This window comes from Punica granatum, chromosome 6 (genome assembly GCF_007655135.1).
Source record: "Punica granatum isolate Tunisia-2019 chromosome 6, ASM765513v2, whole genome shotgun sequence".
Lineage (NCBI taxonomy): Eukaryota > Viridiplantae > Streptophyta > Magnoliopsida > Myrtales > Lythraceae > Punica > Punica granatum.
The window spans coordinates 18,930,517-18,952,173 of NC_045132.1; the positions used below are offsets into that span (position 1 = coordinate 18,930,517).

General features: G+C 38.7%; 3 protein-coding genes across 5 annotated transcripts; 2 read left to right on the forward strand and 1 right to left on the reverse strand.

Annotated features, from left to right (window-relative positions):
- Positions 1 to 2,409: 2,409 nt before the first annotated feature.
- LOC116211516 (protein WVD2-like 7) lies at positions 2,410 to 6,068 on the forward strand. Of its 3 annotated transcripts, none has more exons than XM_031545947.1 (10): positions 2,411 to 2,746; positions 2,956 to 3,044; positions 3,536 to 4,222; positions 4,309 to 4,527; positions 4,625 to 4,668; positions 4,754 to 4,843; positions 4,951 to 5,047; positions 5,138 to 5,248; positions 5,318 to 5,410; positions 5,597 to 6,068. In XM_031545947.1, exons 2-10 carry the CDS (start codon positions 3,003 to 3,005, stop codon positions 5,918 to 5,920), a joined length of 1,707 nt encoding a protein of 568 aa, XP_031401807.1. In that variant the 5' UTR covers positions 2,411 to 2,746; positions 2,956 to 3,002; the 3' UTR covers positions 5,921 to 6,068. The 3 variants fall into 3 exon arrangements, with proteins under 3 accessions (XP_031401806.1, XP_031401807.1, XP_031401808.1); XM_031545948.1 differs by having other exon boundaries at positions 2,413 to 2,746; positions 5,138 to 5,209; XM_031545946.1 differs by having other exon boundaries at positions 2,410 to 2,746; positions 5,138 to 5,410.
- LOC116211517 (formin-like protein 18) lies at positions 5,997 to 6,760 on the reverse strand. Its single transcript, XM_031545949.1, has one exon. It carries the CDS (start codon positions 6,565 to 6,567, stop codon positions 6,121 to 6,123), a length of 447 nt encoding a protein of 148 aa, XP_031401809.1. The 5' UTR covers positions 6,568 to 6,760; the 3' UTR covers positions 5,997 to 6,120.
- An 8,851-nt stretch (positions 6,761 to 15,611) lies between these two features.
- LOC116212019 lies at positions 15,612 to 18,020 on the forward strand. The gene is made up of 2 exons (XM_031546595.1): positions 15,612 to 16,500; positions 17,339 to 18,020. Exons 1-2 carry the CDS (start codon positions 15,878 to 15,880, stop codon positions 17,823 to 17,825), a joined length of 1,110 nt encoding a protein of 369 aa, XP_031402455.1. The 5' UTR covers positions 15,612 to 15,877; the 3' UTR covers positions 17,826 to 18,020.
- Positions 18,021 to 21,657: the final 3,637 nt, after the last annotated feature.

Below are 21,657 nucleotides of genomic sequence, written 5' to 3' on the forward strand. Positions count from 1 at the left end.
TCAAAGTCTAAAAAAATCATTTTAATTATATAGGTGTCTGTGCTTTTACAGTACGAGTAACGAAATCGACAATAATCGTACGATTAACGCGATCATGATTCTTGTTAGTACATATCATTTTCATATATAGCTATTAGCTGTGACATGTGATTCCCTCAATAAATGCATTACTCTCGTAGGACATAGTAACGCTGAAGCTCAACTCTAATCTCCTTCATAAAATAGAATCTGATATTTAATTTTTAGCTACCAAATTAGAAAAATAAAATAAAATAGAAATATAATTAGAATCAGATACTAAAGATGATGATGATCCACCGGGAGGGAGAGGAGGCCCACGTTAAGGATCCACGTGATGAAGGGGCTGATCAGATCTAAGAACATGACAAAAAGACAACCACACCACATGATTTGATCAACTTTCTTGAAAATGCAATTATTATTGATATTATTATTTATATGGTTGAATAAATTATCCATGCATAACTTTTATTTATTTGATGGCAAGAAGTGTAAAGTGATTGAACAATTTATTGATGATAAATTCCTAAAGAAAATATTTATAACTAGATGTCAACTAAAACAAAAAAACATAAAGGCCTGCGCAACGCGCATGTTGTGAGATTAGTTTATTCCTAAAGTTTAAAAACACAAAAAGCATACTCCAATCATAGTTTTTAAAATAGGAGCGGACGTCGAACCGGCCAAGGCTTGGGTTCACAGGTTTATGAGTTCAACAGGAGTTTCATGAATTCAATCGGGATTTTAGAAAAAAAATATAATTTGTAAAAATATATATATCCTCTTTCACCCAAAAAATGCATAAATCTTTTAATGGAACAGGAAAATGGGACATTGAAATAATCTTTATGATATGTTATTTATAATTATACATGTTATAAAATTAAAGCATATGTTTAGAGTAAGTAAATCGAAGAGACATTTTGACCAAAGAAAAAAAGAAAAATTGAATTAAAAAAAGAAGGAAAATGAATAAAGTGGCCTGTCATTTCTTTTTCTTTTTCCCCTTTTCCAACAACCCATGATCTCTTTCCTTTCTCACTTTTTCCATTTCTTTCTCCAATCCAAGCAGAAAGCTCAAGGCAAGCATCACATTTCCTTTCACGAATTCCTCTTTTGCTAAGACCACCTCCGATCTTACTGCTTCAACCATTGCATATTCCGACTGAAGCTCACGTATTTCCCTATCGACTGCATTCTCAATTTCAACCTCGAACAAAGGAAAATGAGAAATCCGAGTGACGATCGCCCGATCTCCATCATCACTGGCCATACGAAGTTGCAAGCCGCCTAAGCCCTCACCGGGGACCGCATCTCGGGTGAAGACAACCGGTGTTGGGGCTGCCGCTGCCCTCTCTCTCTCTCTTCCCCTCTCTCAGTTCACGTTTTTCTTTAAAAATCAGGAACCGATTTTTAGGACGGCTCAAAGGACCCGTAAGAGTAATCCTGTGAATCTCCCAGGCCAATTATAGACAACCTATCTTCGATTCACTCGAGTCGAATGCGTGCAAGCTGATCAAGACACCATCTGACCACAAATTAAGAGGGGAAAAAAATATACCGAAAAGAAAATGGAGGAAGAGAGGGGAAGGAAAAAGTACACAAATTATGGTTTGAATTGGAGAAATTGCACCTTGTGATTTTTATAAAGATATATAACATAATATGATTCACTTCTTCAAACGTAATGGATCTCATTATTAATTTTTTTTGGTCCTTCAACTTTTTTTTTTACAATTATTACCCTCAAACTTTTAACTTTTTTTTTTAATTTGATCCTAAAATTCGAAAAAAAAAATAGGGAAGGGGCCGAGGCCGTCGGTCGGCGACCCTAACACCACCACCGAGGTATTATAGAGGATTCCTTCAACCATGGAGGTGGGGTTGGGGCCGCAGATTGGCGGCCTCCGCCCCCAGATCTATCGGGATTTTGAACTCGAGTTCCCAATTGATTCGGGGACTGCGGCTACTAATCGGAGATCCCGACCCCACACTCGAGATTTCCAGCGTCCTTTGTGGGTGTTGGCAACCTTGATGGTGGGGTCAGGGTCGCCGACTGGAGGCCCAAGCCCTTCCTTTTTTTCTTTCAAATTTTAGAACCAAATTGTAAAAAAGTTAAAAGTTTGAAAGTAATAATAAAAAATAAAAGTTGACCAAAAGTGATGAAAATTTTAACGATAAGATCTATTATGCCTTATGAAGTAAATCATAAAATGTTATTTGTCCCTAGAAAAATCACAAATTGTAATTTGTCTCAAGCTAAAATCACAACGTAGTTTTTGTACTTCAAAAAAAAAAAAACCAGAGAGGGGGGTTTTACACCGACTCTTCCACGTTCCACCGGACAAGTGAACTGTTAACTTAGTAAAACGAAACTGCCCATAAACCAAGAAAGAAAGACACGAACACACACACACTCTCTCTCTCTGTTTACAGTTCTAAGATAACAAAGATCCAATCCCAATCAAAGCAACCCTGCTTCCCGTCTCTAATGCAGCAGTGCACTCTCTCTCTCTCGCTCTCTCTCTGACTGTTGTGTACTGTTGGATCAACCTCAGATTCTGTCCATTAAAGGTTTGCCCTGTCTGTGAAGCTCTCTGGTTCACATCACACCCATTGAGATCTTTCTTCCATCTCTGATCTCCCTTCTCTGGTCGTGACCCCGAAGCAAACTTGTTTTTGTTGCTTCAAGTGCCATTATGTCTCCCTTCAATGCGTGATTGAGGTATTATCCCTTTCTTGCTCTTAACTTCACTCTGATCACACCCCTCTCTCTCTCTCTCTAACATTTGCTCTCTGATTCTCTCTCTATCTGGTTATCTTTTGTGGGTAATGCTCCACTGCAGTAGTCACATTTGTTTGTCTTCTCAAGTTTGGATTTTTCAGCTTCGGTATGGCGGGCGTTCCTGATTGATCTGCTGATTGTATGCGCAGGTGAAGTGCAGGAGTTTCGGATATCGATCGGACATTTCTCTATTCTCATGGCTGGAGAATTCGAAGATTCATACGGCTTTAGCTTTCAGGTTCTATTCAACTTCATCTTACCACCGTTTGACATACACTGTGCGGGATTTGTTGTCGACTCAGTACGAGTCCGTGGCCCAATGAGTGACATTTGATCTGCTAATCTTACTCTGCCGACTTGTTTTTGGTGGAAGGAATTAAAGCTGGATTCTGATCAAATGACCTGTTCCATGGGTTGTACTGATTTTATATGTGCTGATGCATAAGGATCTCGAAAATTGAAATTCGATGTTATAGTTACATCCTGGGTTTATCGGTATCTTGTCAGTTATTTTGGTTATGTGCGGTCTAGTGCTGCTGTCGGATATGAGTTATCGGATTGGATAGATAAACATAATTTTTGTGATTAACAATCCTCTGATACCCTCTTTGCTTGGTCAGTGCGTATCTTTTATCAAGTGTATCATGAGAATTGCAATTTCCTGAGAAATGGCAACTTCATCCCCTTTTCCTTGGTAAAATGTTTTTCTGCCCATTTAAACATTGGCAGGCAGATTCCATTCACTCTGGCTCGATTTCATTTGGAAGGTTCGAGAGTGAACCCTTGTCATGGGAAAGGAGGTCTTCTTTCTCGCACAACAGATATCTCGAGGAAGTTGAGAAGTACTCGAGACCCGGTTCAGTGAATGAGAAGAAAGCCTATTTTGAAGCACATTTTAGGAAGAAGCTTCTTTTGCAGCAATCTTCAACGGACGAACAAACTGTTACTGAAAACCAAAATGACGAACACGGCTCATCCGAGAACACAGATTACAGGGAAGAGTTTCAAGACACAGGTCACAGGGAAGGTTTTCAGAGCATCGAGATTCAGAATACAGGTTACATTGAAGAGTTTCAGAACATCGATCACAGGGAAGAGTTTCAGCTTGCAAATAAGGAGCCTGAATCTTGTCACTTTGATGAGAGCCCTGAAAGCTCGGTATGTGGCAGAGGTGAATCCGAAGTTAGAAGCAGCCCCGCGGAAGAGTCTCAAATAGACAAGGTGCAAAGTGAAATCGAGGTTACTGTGCATAGTGTTCCTGTAGAGGTTTCTGTTGAAACAGAGACGAAAACAGAACAAGCACCTGAATGTGATGGAAAAGAAGAGGAGGTTTCATCACAAGTCAGCAGGTCATCTCTTAAATATGGCAGAAGTGAGACCACCTGCAGATCCGAGAACCATTGCCCTTCTGCAAAAGTGAGGAATGAATTTTGATTGGCACTTGCATGTCATTCTTAAATCAATCAAACTATTAATCGCTTGTTTGCTTTTTGTGATTTTAGATGGCAGATGCTGTTGAACTCAAGCCAAGGAAAATCAGTCCAAAGTCTCAGCCCTCAGGGGCTCATTGGTGGAAACATGTTCGTCATGAAACAGCTGAGGATTCTCAGAAGAAGACGGGCAGCAGAATAGGAACCCCACTGAAAACAAATAAAGAAAGGCCAGCTTGGGGAACCTCAGTTACAGCTACACATTCAGTACGAGGAACACCAAAGTCAGAGGTATTCATGTTCTAGTTTACAGACGTTCGGGTTCTAAACTTTCTTGTTTATCGTATCTCTTTCTTCTTCTTGATAACACTTGTTTTTCTTCATGCAGAATAGAGATATCCAGAGATCGAGAGCAATGCCCGAGAACAGAAGGTACTTTTCTTTTGCTTGCAGGTGGTTGCATCTATTCCGTGATTAATTTGAACAGGCTGCGCTCATACATCAAGATTTCTGGCAGTGTCAGGGAATCGAAGGGCAAGAAATTTACTGAATCTTCACCAATGGCGACAATTAAGGTCAATACAAGGGGAGATTCTACTGGCAGCAGGTCTGAATGCAAAAGCCTGCACATGTTTGGAAAAAAAATAAAATGAATGATTTGGCCCTCTTGACTTTTTGTATTTACTTGTAAATTTGTTCTTCCTTCTCTAATAGGCTTTGGCAAAAGGAAGAAGCGAAGAAGCCTGAGGTGAAGCCAAAGACTGGAAGCTTCAACTTCAAGAGCGATGAACGAGCTGAAAGAAGGAAAGAAGTGAGTGCGCCAACTGATGTCGTGCTGTACCTTCATGTGACCGTGTGAATATCAACCATTGACCCTCCTGTCGTGTTTGTTCTGATTCAGTTTTTTATGAAGTTGGAAGAGAGAATGCACGCCAAGGAGACCAAGATAAGTCAGATCCAAGCAAAAGCACAGGCAAAATTTCCTCAATTGCTTATCAGATTGATGATGAAGGTGCTTTTATATCATGAGTTGTTGCTATTTTTCATTCTACATGAATTATGTTTGGGTTTACGGGTGCAGGAACGAAAGGAAGCTGAGATCAAGCAATTCAGGAAGAGCCTCAAATTTAAGGCAACCCCGATGCCTTCATTCTATCAAACTGATGCAAACAAGGTATCGAAAGAAAAAAGAGAGTAAAAGCGTGCATTTTCTTAACGTTATGTACATTTTCCTTAGAGCTATCTACTGAATGATTTGCAGCAGAACTGCTAGTGAGAGTGTTCGCTTTTGGTTTCCTGTCTCACGTAAGGTTTTCCCCAACTCGTAGCCTTCACCTTGAAATGTTTTCTGTTATTGCAGTCTTCAAGAAAAATCAAACCAACTCAATCACTGAACGAGCCTCCGGGTTCACAGAAACGATCCACTCCTAGATCCCGACCCCAGTCTAAGACCGGAGCTCGATCATTCTCTTCCGCAAGCAATGCTATGAGTATTACCAATTCTCTCAACATCACCAGCGAATCAATCTCAACAACTGGAGTGGTTAAAAGCCAGAAAGACATCAGGACAGGCCGGACCATGGTTGGAAATCGTACAATGAAAAATGAGATGCCGAATAAGGGAACCCGGAGTGTCGGGATGAGCAGAACGGCCCATGTCGCGGTTATTCGTGTTGGCTCCTGAGAAGAATGTCGTAATGGACTCCTCTATAGCTGCTATATCTCTTATTTATGGTTAGAATAGCTATGGCGCTAGTGTATGTAATTAATTAAAATTCATTCTGTACTAATGTCAAGTTTGAATAAAAATATCTATTTGATACATATTACAACCTAATAGTAACATACAACTGATTACAACTACATGAAAATTATTCCACAGCCTTACATAAAATGAAACCGACAAAGAAAGACAAGAGCTATGCTGATCACAGACGATGGTCCGATAAGAGAAGCTACTCCAGATGTCGGCTGGTCCCGTTGGTCTGGCGGCTTCCGGTAGTAGTAAGGGAAGTAAGGCATGACTTGGTCAGGAGGAGGAGGTCCTGCCCCACCGCCGAAACCGCTGCCAGAAGGGGGCGTCATCGGGGGTGTGAAAGGATAGTAGTAGCCTGGTGGCGGAGTGGTGGTGGCAGAGGATGTTGGGTTGCTGCCTCCGGCAGCAGGAATCGGAGGCGTTGGTGGGGGAATGGTATTACCGGTGGTGCAGGGATATGGACAGGAGCCAGTATCGTCGCTACGGGCTCGTTTCATCGGAGAAGTCATCAGGATCGTGATAAGCAGCAGGGTTGATGTGGCGATGATCCTCGGTCGGTGTAACTTTCGGGCCATATTTGCAAGAGAAAGTAAAGGATAGCGGTGGAGAGGAACACAGGGCGATTGAACATAAATAATAAATAGATCATAATAAAAAAGATAAACAAGAAAAGAAAAAAGAGAGCATGGAAGATGGTCTCGAATCTAATAGAAATAGAAATTTAAATAAAAAGGTACTGTAATTGTACACATTCAAAAATCAAATCTGAAATTTGTGATATTACACTATATCTTCTTTATCCTCTCGTATACATAGAAAGTATAAAATAAAGAATTAAACTTCCTTTTTCTCGGTGAATAATTAAATCAAAATTTTTTTTTTGATGTAACGTTTTCTGGCATACTTTCATCAGGAGAAGGCGCTTCTGGAATATTAGCTGGTGGGTACGTGTACATGAAAAGGGGGGTTGACACATAGATAGCTTGTCGTGTCCAACCTAAGGATAGTTTATGATAAATATGCAAATGGAACTTATCCCAACGCGCTCATGTATCATACTTTATTTTATTCTTTCTTTATAAAAAAGAAAAAATGAAGAGAAAAGCATGTGAAAAGAAAATTTTAAAAATATGTATATATTAAAATTTTCGAAAATATATTCAACCGTAAGAAAATAATCTGTGAAATACTAAAAATAAATATCAAAAGTTAAACCGATAAATTACATTAGATTGTGAGCGCTATCTCATATAGAATTGAGATTATTAAAAACTTCGAGATTTATTATAACCACAATTTAACATATGATAAATTTTATTTTCAATTTTTTGGGAGTTATTGACATTATTGAAAATTGGAACCTGTGTAATGAGTTGGTTCGAATTTTAAGAGTTATTACTTATACTTATTGGACTGAGCTTACTAAAAATTTCGTCATTTTTCAAAAATATTAGGTCAGCACGCAATAACTTAGTGTAAATTGGAGGAAATTATCTTACGTTCAAACTAATAAGTTACTGTAAATTGGAGCTTAGAACTGCAGAGGAAGCTTTTCTTCAAGCAGAGAGCACGTGTGAGATGGCTATCTTTGGGTGATCAGAACACAGGCTAATTTCCACGAGGTTGTCAAGATTAAGAGGGTAAAAAGTACTATCGAAATGCTTTTATCCGAAGATGGTAGGAAATTGGATCAGCCTGAAAGGCATAGCTGAAGAGGCTGTTAATTTCTATAAGTAAGTTGTTGGGTGCTGGAGATATTAATGGTGTGTTTGGTTTCAGAGTTAAAGTAATTTTGATTTTGATTGTGAAAAAGGACAAATGATTGTGTAGTGTGTTGAATTAAAGTTAAAGTTAAAATTTTTTACTTGGGAAATGTGTATTTTTAGGGCTTGTTTGGTTTTAGGATAGTATTTTAGAATCACAATTCTAACTTAACTCTACCCACTACAAAACAAAATAACTCATACAAAGTCAAAGAGTGAGCCCCATTTATACCACTTTTTTCCACAACAAAACAACATAACTCATACAAAGTCAAAGGGTGGGCCCCATTTATTCCACTCAAAATCAAAATCAAAATCTGATTTTAAAATCCTACTATGAAACTAAACGCAACCTTATTGTGTAATGTGTTGAGTTAAAGTTAAAGTTAAAATTTTTGTGATTTTAACTGCGAAGCCAAACGGAACATAAGGCCCTGATTGGATTCAGAAATAAAAAATTTTAACTTTAACTTTAACTTTAACTCAACACACTACACAACAAAAACACACATTTTTCAAGTCAAAATTTTTAACTTTAACTTTAACTCAACACACTACACAACAAAAACACACGTTTTCCAAGTTAAATTTATAATCACATTTCATTTGTTCTTTTTCATAATCAAAATTAAAATTAAAATTAAAATTACTTTAAACTCTGAATCCAAACGCACCCTAAAAGTGACCGGAGGGGATCTATCTGTTCTCAGAAAGCCAGTGAAATATAGCCTTAATCTTAAATCAGGCCAAAAGCCTGATAAGAAGAGTCCCTGAAGAGGAGATAAAGGACACTCTTTGGAGTAAGGACAGTGACAGAGCACCTGGGCCTGATGGCTACAGTGGGCATTTCTTCAAAGCATCCTGGAACACTATTAAGGAGGATTTCATTGCTACAATTTTAAACTTCTTTTCCAGTGGCTGGTTGTTGGGAGAAGTAAACAACACATGTGTCACATTGGTACCAAAAGTGCCAAACCCCTCGAGAATGATAGAATTCAGACCAATTTCTTGTTGTAACGTGGTTTACAAATACATCACAAAGATACTTACCAATAGGCTGAAAAGTATCCTGCCAGATTTCGTTTCAGTGCTTTTGTTGATGGAAGGAGGCTTGGGGACAACATTTTGCGGGCCCACGAGTATAAAAGAGATGGTATTTCTCTTCAATGTGCTATGAAGGCAGATATCATGAAAGCATTTGACTCGGTAAGCTGGAAATTCATCAGGAATAAATTCCAAGTTGTTGATGTCCCTGAGGAGTTTGCCGGTTGGGTATTTGAATGTATCACAAGGGCAAAATATTCCATTGCAGTTAATGGAAGTACGCAAGGATATTTTAACAGTCTGAAGGGTCTCAGACAAGGGGATCCTCTTTCCCCTTATCTCTTTGCGATGGCAGTTGAGGTCGTCTTGAAGATGTTTGATTATGCAGCGCAAGAAGGAGAGATTGCCGATCATCCCTACTGTAAGAAGATATGACTCACTCATCTTGGTTTTGCAAACGACCTCCTAATTTTCTTAAAAGGAGATTCGGATCCCCCGAAATAGATAATGCATATTTTGCGAAATATTCTATTACAATTAATGGAAGTATGCAAGGATATTTTAACGGTCTGAAGGGTCTTAGACAAGGGGATCCTCTTTCCCCTTATCTCTTTGTGATGGCAATTGAGGTCCTCTCGAAAATGTTTGATTATGCAACGCAAGAGGGAAAGATCGCCTATCATCCCTACTATAGGTAGATATAGCTCACTCATCTTGGTTTTGCAGACGACCTCCTAATTTTCTTAAAATGAGATTTGGATTCCCTGAATCAAGATATTGACTATTTTTGAGTCATTTTATGAGATGTCTGGACTGAAAAGCAATCCAAGCAAACCAGAATTATATTGTACTGGCAAGAATGAAGCTCAGGTGGAAGAAATGTTGGCCATTAGTGGTTTCAAAAGAGGGACTCTTCCAGTACTGCAGACCGATCAGAAAGGTCTCCTATGCGGGTAAGTTGCAGCTCGTAAAATCCGTCATTCACTCTTTGGTTAACTATTGGTGTAATGCTTTTGTGTTACCAAAGAAAGTGCTGAGAGCAGTGGAGCAGAAGTGTAAATGTTTTCTTTGGAAAGGGAAGAATTGTGATGCTAGAGGTGCAAAGGTAACTGGGAGGTGGTTTGTCTCCCAAAGTAAGGGATTTAGAGTTGAGTTTTAGTTTTAATTAGTTTGTAATGATTGTATTGTTGGATTTTAGAGAAAAAATGTGAAAAAGTAATGAATAATTGAGAGAAAGTAATGATTAAGTAATGATTGTGTTGATGAATTGTGAAAAAGTAATAAATAGGGAGAAAATTTAATATTAAAACTTGAATTGAATGATTAAAAAAATTAAAAAATTAAAAAAAGTAATGATTGTGTTGTTGAATTGAAAATAAGTTGAGTTGAGTTGAGTTGGATTAAAAATTATTTAAAAAACAAACACACAAGTTTGGAACTATGCTAGTTTAATGAGACTTATTTGGCTTCTCTTTCAAAAAGCTGGTTCATTATGGATTGCTTGGGTCAGGGCTTACTTGATCAAGGGCAGAAGCTTTTGGGACCTTAAAGTGCCCAATTTTTGTTCTTATTCCTAGAGGAAAATTCTGCAGCTAAGGGAGAAAGCTTAGCCTTTTATCAAGCACATCATTAGAAATGGCGACGACACAAACTTCTAGTTTGATAACTAGTGTTCCTCCAGTCCTCTTTTAGCTTCGACCGAGGACTCCAAATATGGTATTGCTAGATTCTCGACTGTTGCTGCTGCTTTTTTTCAGAATTTAGGAGGCTGGGGAGGCAATGAACTCAACTTAAGGATGGAGAGGATGAAGTGAGATGGATTGTAAACAATAAAGGTACGTATACTGTTTCTAGCACTTGGGAAGCTTTAAAGAAGAGGAGCACAACTGTGAGATGGTATAGGTTGGTTTTGTTTCACGCGTGTATTCCTAGGCAATGTTTCATGAGTTGGTTAGCAATCCAAAATACGTTGTCCACTCTTGAGATAGTTGCCACGTGGTGTATTCGAGTTGATACAACTTGTTGCATCTGTCATGAAGAAGTCGAAACCAGAGATCATGTCTTCTTTGCTTGCCCATTCACTAAAGATGTATGGGGGAAGGCTCTTCAGTCTACAGATTGCGATAGAGATATAGGAGGCTGGAATCAAGAGCTTTCTTGGGCAATAAACACTCTAAAAGGTTAGGCAATTCAGGTCATCATTTTGAAGATTGCCTAGCATGCTTACTTGTATTTCACTCGGAAGGCTCAGAATCAGGTTTTTCATGGTGGCGACCCCCTTCCTGCTAAGAATATATGGCAAGTTACACGGAATGTTGTTCAAGGTCGTCTCAGTGGGGTTGGGAATTTGCAATTTAGAATAAGGAATAAAGCTCAAAAGCACATCATGGCCAATTGGGGAGCAACTGTTTGATGCTTTTCTAGTATGTTGGGCATGTGTGCCTATTATACTTGGGCCTACGTGCTCTGTTATTTTGGGCTTTGCCTATTTTGAGGCCTCGATTTTTCCTAGGCTTTGTTATGTATTTTTTCGATCATTAATGAAGAGAGAACCGCTGAATTCGATCGAAAAAAAAAAATCTTAAAAGAATTCCATAAATAATTAATCTCGGTTTATGTGTAATAATTTAGTTCCAAATTTTGATTAATTTTCAAGTAAGGGCAAGAAAAGAGAATCAATGTGTACAAACTAGATTAGAGCTACAGGATGTACTCCAACGATTCAATTACCATTCACCCATGGTTTAAATTGTAACCACCTCCTAGGTTTATGTGATTAAATACAAATTTCATATATTTTATGCAATGTGATTGGTTGAGTGCATTACTCTAAAGATATGTCGTAAGTCTGTTATACAATACCATCGGTTATCCACTGTTAGCCCCATTTGAATCAACAGGATTGTCCTATGCATTTGTGATGAATTCGGCTATGTAATGAAGAGATTGTTAAACGCAATTAGTTATCGAAGGGTTGAAGCAACCAAGAGACTCGACGATGGTCCAATAAGCCTGGAAAGGCTCATTAAAGGCTAGCAAAGCTTGGCTCGTTAGGTGCAACACGGACTCAGCGAAGCCCAGCAATATAGGGCCGAGCCAGACGGAGACTATTGCAAGGAAGAGAAACGCAGACCTAGACCTTCTAGGTGAAGCACATTGGCTTAATTCAGAGGTTTACTTGTCAGTCAAATAATCCCGTATATCATTCTTATTTTATCGAGATATAATGATAAGGTAAATCGGGAAATATCTCCAAAGGTGATAATATAATATATCCCTAATTTCCCTATAAATACTTGCTACAGATCTAAGGTTAGGGTTAATTGACACATCACTAATTATTTCTCTCGCACACAATACTCATATTAATTTGAGCGTCGGAGAAGGAAATCGGACACCACCCTCAATCTCCCCTTTTATAGGTGGTTCGAGGTGTTCGTGATTCGTGAATTATAAAATCGCCATCAACAACAAGCACATGGAATGCACGGGTCAAGACCCAATTTTTATGACCCAACGTAAGTGTTAGAGGAGTGTGGACTTTTATATTTTTGTATTTGGTTGAATGTGTGGAGTGTGGATGAACAACATGTTTATACTTTTGTATTTGTGTTGCAACGGGATGAACATCAGGTTATATTTTGAATCTGTGTTGCATTGGAACTTTCGGGTTAAGCTGGACTCAAATCGAATGAGCTCGACCAAACCCAATTGGACCATACTCGGTTCAGTTAGGGTACCTGTAACACAGGCTAAAAAAAAATCGATCATTTGATTCGGAATTACCCAATCAGACGGTCCTAATTGGATTAGAAATAAAGTTTGAGAAAATTAGTAAATTCTCACGATATTTTTAAATTTTAACTTCCAAATCAACTATCCTACAGTTATCTCCCTCTCCATCTACTCTCTCTCCTTTTCGATGTACATTTTGATTTCCGAAAGTTCAATGGGCACCCAACTAATTCAATCAAACCGGGTCGGCTGCTAAAGGGTAAAGTTCTCCCAAAGTTTATTTTTTCTATTCAGAATACTCAAATTCGAAATCTTACTTAAGAAAAATAAGCACGAACTGCTTAAACTAAACCATGTTGGTTTCTTTCTCTTCTTCCTCTTTGCCTTTCCATGCCATTTAATTATCTATTTTATTTCTTCATCATTTCTTCTTTTTTTTTAAGAAATGGATCATCCTATTTTTTGTTAAAATCCCTTCATCATTAATTATATTACTCTGTTTTTTATTGAAAACTTATGTTTTGACCCATAAAAGAACTACCAATGCCATAAAAATAGAAAATTTTTCCACAACTTATTTTGGCATTACATAAAAATATGAAAAATTAATTATATCGCGTCGTGCATAGCTGCACAACACAGATTCTTGTAAAATAGTATTGAAAAGAGAAAATTTGGTCATTTTTTTTTAATTTTAATTCGTAATATATATATATATATATATATAGTTTGTGATATAGATATAGACAGGTATAGATTAGAGAAAACTACAAATTTATCCAGAGATAGATGTTATATTAAATCTGACATCAACAAAACTTTTACATCAATTTTGACATTGACCTATTAAATATACATCATATTGCTCCTTTCGTTTGTATGCCATTAAAAATTCGATAGAACTCTCTGACGGAATGGGCAATATGATATACATTTAATAGGTCAAGATCAAAATTGATGTAAAAAAGTAAGAAATAATGTCATATCAGATGTTTCCGTCCACTATTGGACGATAGACAGACGGAATGAGTCATTAATGTACACTTAATTCTGTCAAGATCCAATTTGATGTAAAAACTTTTTTGAGGTTTGATTTGATGTAATATCAATCTTTCGAGGGACAAATTGTTAATTTACTCTATAGATTAAATACAGTTGGAGAAATCATCAGGATTTTCTTTTATTAACATCTCTTCTGGTTTTAGGATTATCTTTTCTTGCTGGGTTCCAAAACTATATAACCAAAAAAAAAAAGTAGAGCCTGTCAAAAATCTAAGGAGACTACGGGCAGAAGATAGAGATAGAGCTTTGTCAAACAAGAACAGGGTTGAGAAATTATTACGTGAACTTAGTTCACCGTGTCCTACATGGACTTACCCAATAACTGATAGACATGTGTTGCTCGCGTCAGAAACTACTCCCATCCATAATTTAAAACAAGCCCAATTTTTTTCTAATTTTTTTATGTTGCCCCCACGCGCATCCACTCCACACTCTCTCTCTTCCTGCAAGTCCAGCCCACCTCTCCCCAGTCCTTACTGCTACCCCTTTTTTTTTTTTACGATACTCAGACCCTACCTTGTAAGGGATCGATTTCAAGATTTTGGAACCGAATCCTATCATGTTGAATCTTGGAAACGAAACTTATCCGGAACCTGCAATCTACTAGAGGTTCTGAATACCCTATTAGAACCTGTAATTTTTTTTTTAATTCCGGTTTGAAATCTACTCGATTCAGGGGATAAATCACGTAATTACAGGCGGCATACAGCCCGCTGCGCATGAAAAAAATTAAGGTATCATTGTTACATAGAAGGTAGTACCTGATGCTGTTCGGGTGTAGAACGACGGTTGTGCGAGGGGAGGACTGTAAAAGGGGGGATGACGTTGAGGATAAAGAGGATTGAGAGGACGATGGCTGCGAGTCTACGACGATGGACGTTGTAGGAAAGCATGGTCGGAGGGGGTTGTCACCGGAGAGGAGGAGAGACTAGAGAGGGATCACGAACGGGGAGGAGAGAGAAAATGAGAGGGGGTGTGTGGGGCACATCTGTGAAGATGATAAAGAGCTGGACATTTTTTAATTTAGGCATAAACCAGGTTTGACATGTGTCGCTCCTTTAGTGGGTAGTTTATGGCTGACGTGGTACACTAAGTTCACTTGATAACTAAAGGGTTGATTGGTTAGCCTTTCTCCAGTGGGGTGTTTCTTCCCTACTGCCATATAGGCGCGAGATAAACTCCAAAAAAAAAAAAAAGGAAAGACACATATTTCATTCGTGTCTCTGATTTTAGTATCTCTGATTCGGGCTTACATATAGATATAAAAACTATTATATATAATTAATACATATTCTTTAGTTTTAATTAATTCAATTTATTAAATTAATTAAAAAATACAAAAAATACAAAAGAGATAAAATAAATTGTTAAAATTTAAAATTAAAATATGTTAATTAATTAAAATTTATTAAAATAAAATAATATTATATAACTTAAAAAAAACACGACGTAAAAAGAAAAATACATCTATTAAGAAAAAAATTGCATGCGGAACGACAATTTTTTAAATAAAAATTACACCTCGTTGTGGTTTTGCCGTCGTTGCCATATATGTTCCACCAAATTGGCCTGTAGTTGTCTCTATTCTGAAGCCTGATATTATTTTGGAAAAATTCCTATAATGAAGAAAAATGTTGTTGTCCTTGTTCCGGTTATGGTAAACCGCCATTGGCGGTTCATCGTACAAGATTGATGGATCGACGTTGACATCGTACGTTTATCGCTCATTTTCAACAATCATATTATGTAATATTATGCAAACTCTCTTAATCACTCCGAGCTTCTCTTGGGACTTTGATCTAGGAGGGCCACGTATAATTGCAAAGCGAGCCTTCAACATTCCGAATGCACATTTCATGTCCTTCTATGCTGATTCTTGAGCTTTTGCAAAAAAACTTATTCTTCTCTAACTGTAGTCGAAGGATTTGAGGTGAATTTTAAATGGAATTTGCGGACAATTTGTAGAAAAAAAATTTATGAAATTTTCTAACTGTTATATCCAATTTTCGTCAGGGCCCCACGCGGCTTTCCTCTAGCCGCGCGGGGCCTCGAGGCTCCCCCTGGAGTTAGCCTTACAGAGGACTAACCCCTTTGACAAGAAACACCTGGCAAGGGGAGACGGCCTCAAGGCTCTCCTGGAGGTACCCCTTTGACAAGAAACACCGGACCTTAAAAGAACTAGTCGAGGACAATCATCCGACAACACCGAAGCATCAATCGTCGGCATTCCCCAATTCCAATTTCGTCCGCCACGAGAAGAAGAAGACGACGACCAAAGCCAATGGCTGTCGAGCGACCCAAATTGGCATTGAATCCTCCCACAATCTGTGTCCTCTATCTCTTCCTATTCTTGGCCCCAATCGACGCCCGGAAGCCCCACCACATCAGCTTCAGATCCCCCGACCTCTACCCGGAGGCCGCCGTCTGGGACCCCTCCGCCCAGCACTTCATCGTCGGCTCCCTCCGCAGCCGCTCCATCCACTCCGTCTCCGACGCCGGCGTCGTCGACACCCTCATCTCCGACCCCTCCCTCCCACCCAACTCCACCATCCTTGGCCTCGCCGTCGACAAGCACCGCCGCAGCCTCCTCGCCGCTGTCCACGCCGTCGATCCGCTCCCCGAATTCAACGCCCTCGCCGCCTACGACCTCCGATCCGGCACCCGCCTCTTCCTCGCTCCCCTCCCCGCGTCCGGCTCGCCGGTCAGGGACGTGGCGAACGACGTCACCGTCGACTTCAACGGCAACGCCTACGTCACGAACTCCGCCGCCGACCTCATATGGAAGGTCACCGTGGACGGCGAGGCCTCCATCTTCTCCAGGTCGGCCGCGTTCACATCGTTCCCGGTTGACCGCGACGCACCGTATAGCTACTGCGGCATCAATGGCATTGCTTACGTCAGCAGGTCATTTTTCCTCCTCTTCTTTTCCGTCGGTATTTCTTTTTCTTGTTATTTAATTATGGAAAATAATAAATCTCCTGAAAATTGAAAATTGCCCAAAAATAAATGTTTCTTGGTCGTCTAGAGAAATTGTTTTCTCTATTTTAATCTCGTTTCTGTCCTAGAGTGTGTTTGGATTGAGAGTTGAGTTGAGTTGAGTTTTGGTTTTAATTGGTTTGTAATAATTGTATTGTTGAATTATGAGAAAAAGTGTGAAAAAGTAACAAATAATTGAGAGAAAATAATGATTAAGTAATGATTGTGTTGTTGAATTGTGAAAAAGTAATGAATAGTTGAAAAAATTTAATATAAAAAATTGAATTGAATGGTTAAAAATATTTAAAAAATAAAAAAAAAGTAATGATTGTGATGTTGAATTGAAGATAAGTGGAGTTGAGTTGAGTTGAATATTATTCCGAAAACAAACACACCCCTAATTATTCGAAGGATTAGGAATATAGGAATCCCCAGTTTCCTTTCTGCCATCATCCAGGCATTTTCTATTTATCTAAACAAGTCCCTCAACTTAATTAACATATTCAAATTGGTCCCTGCTGAAAAGTAACCTTTTGAGTGCCTGCAAGTTGTCTGGAAGCTAAGTCAAAAACTTGAACTGTCCATATTGATATAATCAGAAGTTCAGTGACCAAAATATAAATTTCCATTCGGGTGACATGCCGGGAAATAAGAGATTATTAGTTGATTAGAATCGACCGAGGAGCTTGATTGGTTTGCAGTGGGCCGTATATAAGTAGCACGACCCACATGAATTCCTCACTTTAATTGGCTACGTGTTTCGCAGGGGATTCTTGCTAGTGGTGCAATCCAACACGGGCAAGATGTACAAAGTCGACGTTGATGATGGGACAGCAAAGACGGTCCTGCTTAACAGGGACCTGCCCTTAGCAGACGGCATTGCAGTCCGGGGCGACGGGGTCATCCTCGTGGTGTCCATGAACATGCTCTGGTTCGTCAAGAGCGATGACAACTGGCTAGAAGGGGTGGTGTTCGATGGGACCCCACTAGATGCGGAGAGGTTCGCGACCTCCGTGGCAGTGGGAGGGGGGGACAGGGCGTACGTGCTGTACGGATATGTGATGGAGGGCATCAAGGGGACGAGACCCGAGGGGAGGGAGTGGTTCGAGATCGAGGAGGTGAGGTCGGAGAAGGAGAGCAAGGAGGAGAAAGTTTGGGTGTACGTGCTGCTGGGATTTGGGCTGGCTTACTTCCTGTTCTGGAGGTTCCAGATGAAGCAGCTTGTTCAAAAAATAAACAAGAAGCAGAACTGATCACTCTTTCTTCATTTTTCATGTACCGCATAGGATTTTTATCTTAGATTATTTGAGTTATTCGGGTTTCTATTCCTTGCCAATGAATTTCCCGTTTCCTAATTTTGTTTCGAGGAAACTCGAGTCATCAGAACGAACTTATTCGACTGAGAGAACTTGATTCTAATTTACAGGAAAAAAAAAATGATTGCTGCACATTCTTGAGCCTCAGTAATTAAGTTTAGGGATTAAAGGCACAGCGAGTTGTTTTGCCATGCCGAATATAGCTTCTCAGCACCACGCGATATCAGGGAGCAGATCTAAAAGGGAAAATTCAAGGGAATCAGCAAGGGAACGGGGCACAAAGGCCTCTAGAGCCTCCGCATGGATCCATCCTTGTCGATATAGCAATTACCGCCGGGAGTGATGCCGGAAGTAGCAAATGATGCTAACCACCCTGTCTTGGATTGAAGTTGTTAGTTAAGCTTACTCTGGTGGCAACCTCGACCCACAGTTTTTGCATAACTTCAGCAGTGGCTGGAGGGGCGGTTACAGTCGGTACGTGGGTCAATATTGGTCCCTTTAAAGAATGGTTCGACGCCGAAAGTTTCTTGAGTCGGTTTAATCTTGGGAACTATAACTATGGTGGAAGCTAATGTTGGTGGCCTGTTGCATGCCCCAGTCTAATCCCGGTATAACTAAGATGAATTCATATAGCTCTTTCTTCGGTAGATAATTCGGGCAGCTCTTTACTGTATCAACATCAGGCCCAAGATTACATCCACTCGGTTATAACTAAATTTGCAAATGCAAATTTTCTAATCAGTCCTGCATTTGCAAACGTGGATTAAGCAAAAGTGCAGGCCCAGCACAAACAACCAAGAGACAGCAGAGTAGATACTTAATAGGGGTGTGCATGGATACTTGGGTGTACTCGGAATCGATTAGAACCTACCCGTCAGTGTATGGTCCAGGTAACTCCAATTGAAAATAGGGTAGGGTCCGGGGTAGTAATTTAAGGAACCGGTGAAAAATATATTGGGGTTCTAGTTCAATATACGGGGGTATCCATTGAACCGGTACCCGGGACCTATATATTTTTTTTGAAAAAATTATTTTACATTTACATAATCATCTATGTGCGATGTAATAGTTACAGAATTCTAATGAGAAATTATTTGTTTTGTCTACTGAGAGCTACATCATCATTTTCTTGCTAAATAGTTACATAATCTTTTAGTTGCTTATTTGTTTTGTCTATTATATAATCCTAATGAGAGCTACATAATTTTAGTTCTTTGGATGAATGGATAAATCTATTTAAAAATTTTTAAACACTTTTTTTAAAAGTGAAAGATAAATCTATTTAAAAATAAGAATTTGCAAAAGAATTTATAACAATAGATGATATGCATTTTCCTTTTTACAAAATATATGGAAGTCGTCTATTACAATTTTTTTTTAAAAAAAATTGATACTTAAGAAAATGTAATATTGTTCTAAGTAACATCATTTTCTTCATTCATATTTGGTATTGTAATTCATTTTCAATTATCCTTAGTTTGTTATTGTATGCAAATAATATTTGAATGGTCTAAATTTAAAAATATATGTAACTTAATGAACAATTCAATTGTGATGTCTTAATTTTTAAAAATTCATCTAAAAAACTACTCTAATCAATAACGCGCGCATTGTACGGACAAAAAAACTAGTTACTAATAAACCCGTGCAACGCACGGGATAGAAAGTTAGTATATAATGTAAAGTAAATTGCTACATTTATTGTACATTAAATAGATTAATATAAATAATTAATTAAACGACCAGAAAGCCAAGTGATTTTGCATTTTTCTTTAATCTATCATATACTTAAAGATTTAATATAAAACCACATAGTTCAGTTTATCCCTAATCTATCACATTGTCTACCTCCGTACTGTTAAATCTCCAGACGGGTCACTCCTACTGTTGTCACAACATCAATTTGATAAATCTAGATAAATATGAAACCATATGTTTTATTTGGAAAATAATACTAATGAAAATTTAAAAGAAAAAAGATCTTGGGTCTAGTATTTAGTGTTGATTCTTATGTAAAGATTCAGAACAGGTTCAAAAATTGAATTTTGGAGGAAAAAAAAAGCAAGTCGATCTCGGTTTTGAAGATCTAGTTCATCTCGATTTTAGTTTCAAAATTGATTTGGCAAAGTACTGAGATGATTTTGAAAAATAAAATCTAAACTGAGTATGAAAACCATTGATTTCAAGAAAAGAATCTGGTTGAATGAATCGAAGCTATCATCGGAAGATTCAGACTATTTGCTAACTCGATTTGTGAGAACTTACTGAAAATAAAGTGTATTCATAGCGGCTTAACAACCACCATATTCACCCACCACAGTGCTTACTATTTCTTTCTTTTTCAGTGAAAATACATGGTTTCCTTAGTCTATTAGCTAATATTAGTCTACCACCAACGTTGATTTGACCTTTTTTATCTTTTGAATATTTAAAAGTATTTGTTCCAAAATATATATTTTCATATATCTTTTACAATTTATCACGAGCATCATGTGGAGTTGATGTGGTAATTTGTGGACCCTACCACATCAGCACTTTACAACAAATTTTAACGATCCCACACAACAGTGTTATCAGAACCTAATCGAACCTGACTGGATCAAGCAGTTCAATCGGTCGGACTGAAAATCGAACCTATGTTCGACGATTAGCTAAAAAACCGAAAATGCATAAACAGATTGTGAACTCAAAAAATTGGACGGTTTTTAGATAAACCCATTTGAACCGGCTGATTTCATGAGTTTAGAATTTTTAAAGGAAATCCCCCGACCCAAGCATGAAAATGAGCTTCCTCTTCATCTAGACGAAACTCTAGCCAGATTGACGATTGACAATTGACAATTGACAATTGATGATTAACGATTCTGAAAGCTAAAACGCTGAAATTGAAACCCTACTTCTTCATCTTCACTCTTCAGTTCAGTCATCACTCATCAGTGACTTCTGCTGGAGGCTGAGCTTCCTCTTCTCCTTCGAGCATTGCAAGATTTCAACGGGTTTGAGCTTCCTCTTCTCCTTCTGTCTCTTCTCTACTTCTCCTCGTCCAGACACAGCAGACCGACGACCCGAGAACGGATTCCTCACCAGCAGGGGGAGACCATCAGCAATCAGGGGGAGAGGAGGTGCAGAACCAGAAACCATTCTCCCAATCAGCCGAATCTGAGCACCGAACAAATTTCCAAGAAACAAAGTTTTCCGAAAAGGGTCAGCAGACACGATCTAATTTCGGCACGCAAAGCTTCGAATTACAATGGTGAGGGGAAGAATTACATGAGAAGAGGTTGAAGAAGAGGGAAGAAGCAACTGTGAAGAAGAGGAAGGATTCCTTGAAATCTGGCTTTGTCGGCTTCATTGCATAAGCCATCGTTCTCCTTTCTAGCAGTTTCTAGCTGGACAATCGATCAACCACAACAACAAACCCTAGCCCCATGTAACAAATTCCACATATATCTATTGAAACTCAAAAGATTTGAACTTCATCGAGACTCGAACAGCAATTGAATTCATTAACATAATGGAGAACACGGCAGCCAGGCAAGAATAGAATCAGAGAGAGAGAGAGAGAACTAGTGAAGCTTGATGTGCTACAGAGTAGGGCAATGCGGTGACTCTGCTGATCAGAGGAACAAGGTGAAGACTAGAGGGTAAAAAGTAGGGCTAATACAAGATTTCATGTCATTACAGCCCTTAAACTTCTAGGGCAGTCAAAAATTGCCCCTCTAGGCTCTCTCTTAAAAAGAAAGGGAGTAGAAAGTGAACATATATTAAT

Bases quoted from the DNA above. Each gene is read 5' to 3' on its own strand.
- LOC116211516 (XM_031545946.1), top strand. From the start codon at position 3,003: ATGGCTGGAGAATTCGAAGATTCATACGGCTTTAGCTTTCAG. The intron at 3,045-3,535 runs GTTCTATTCAAC...AAACATTGGCAG, and splicing joins CATACGGCTTTAGCTTTCAG to GCAGATTCCATTCACTCTGG. The intron at 4,528-4,624 runs GTATTCATGTTC...TTCTTCATGCAG, and splicing joins GAGGAACACCAAAGTCAGAG to AATAGAGATATCCAGAGATC.
- LOC116211517 (XM_031545949.1), bottom strand. From the start codon at position 6,567: ATGGCCCGAAAGTTACACCGACCGAGGATCATCGCCACATCAACCCTG.
- LOC116212019 (XM_031546595.1), top strand. From the start codon at position 15,878: ATGGCTGTCGAGCGACCCAAATTGGCATTGAATCCTCCCACAATCTGT. The intron at 16,501-17,338 runs GTCATTTTTCCT...CGTGTTTCGCAG, and splicing joins GGCATTGCTTACGTCAGCAG to GGGATTCTTGCTAGTGGTGC.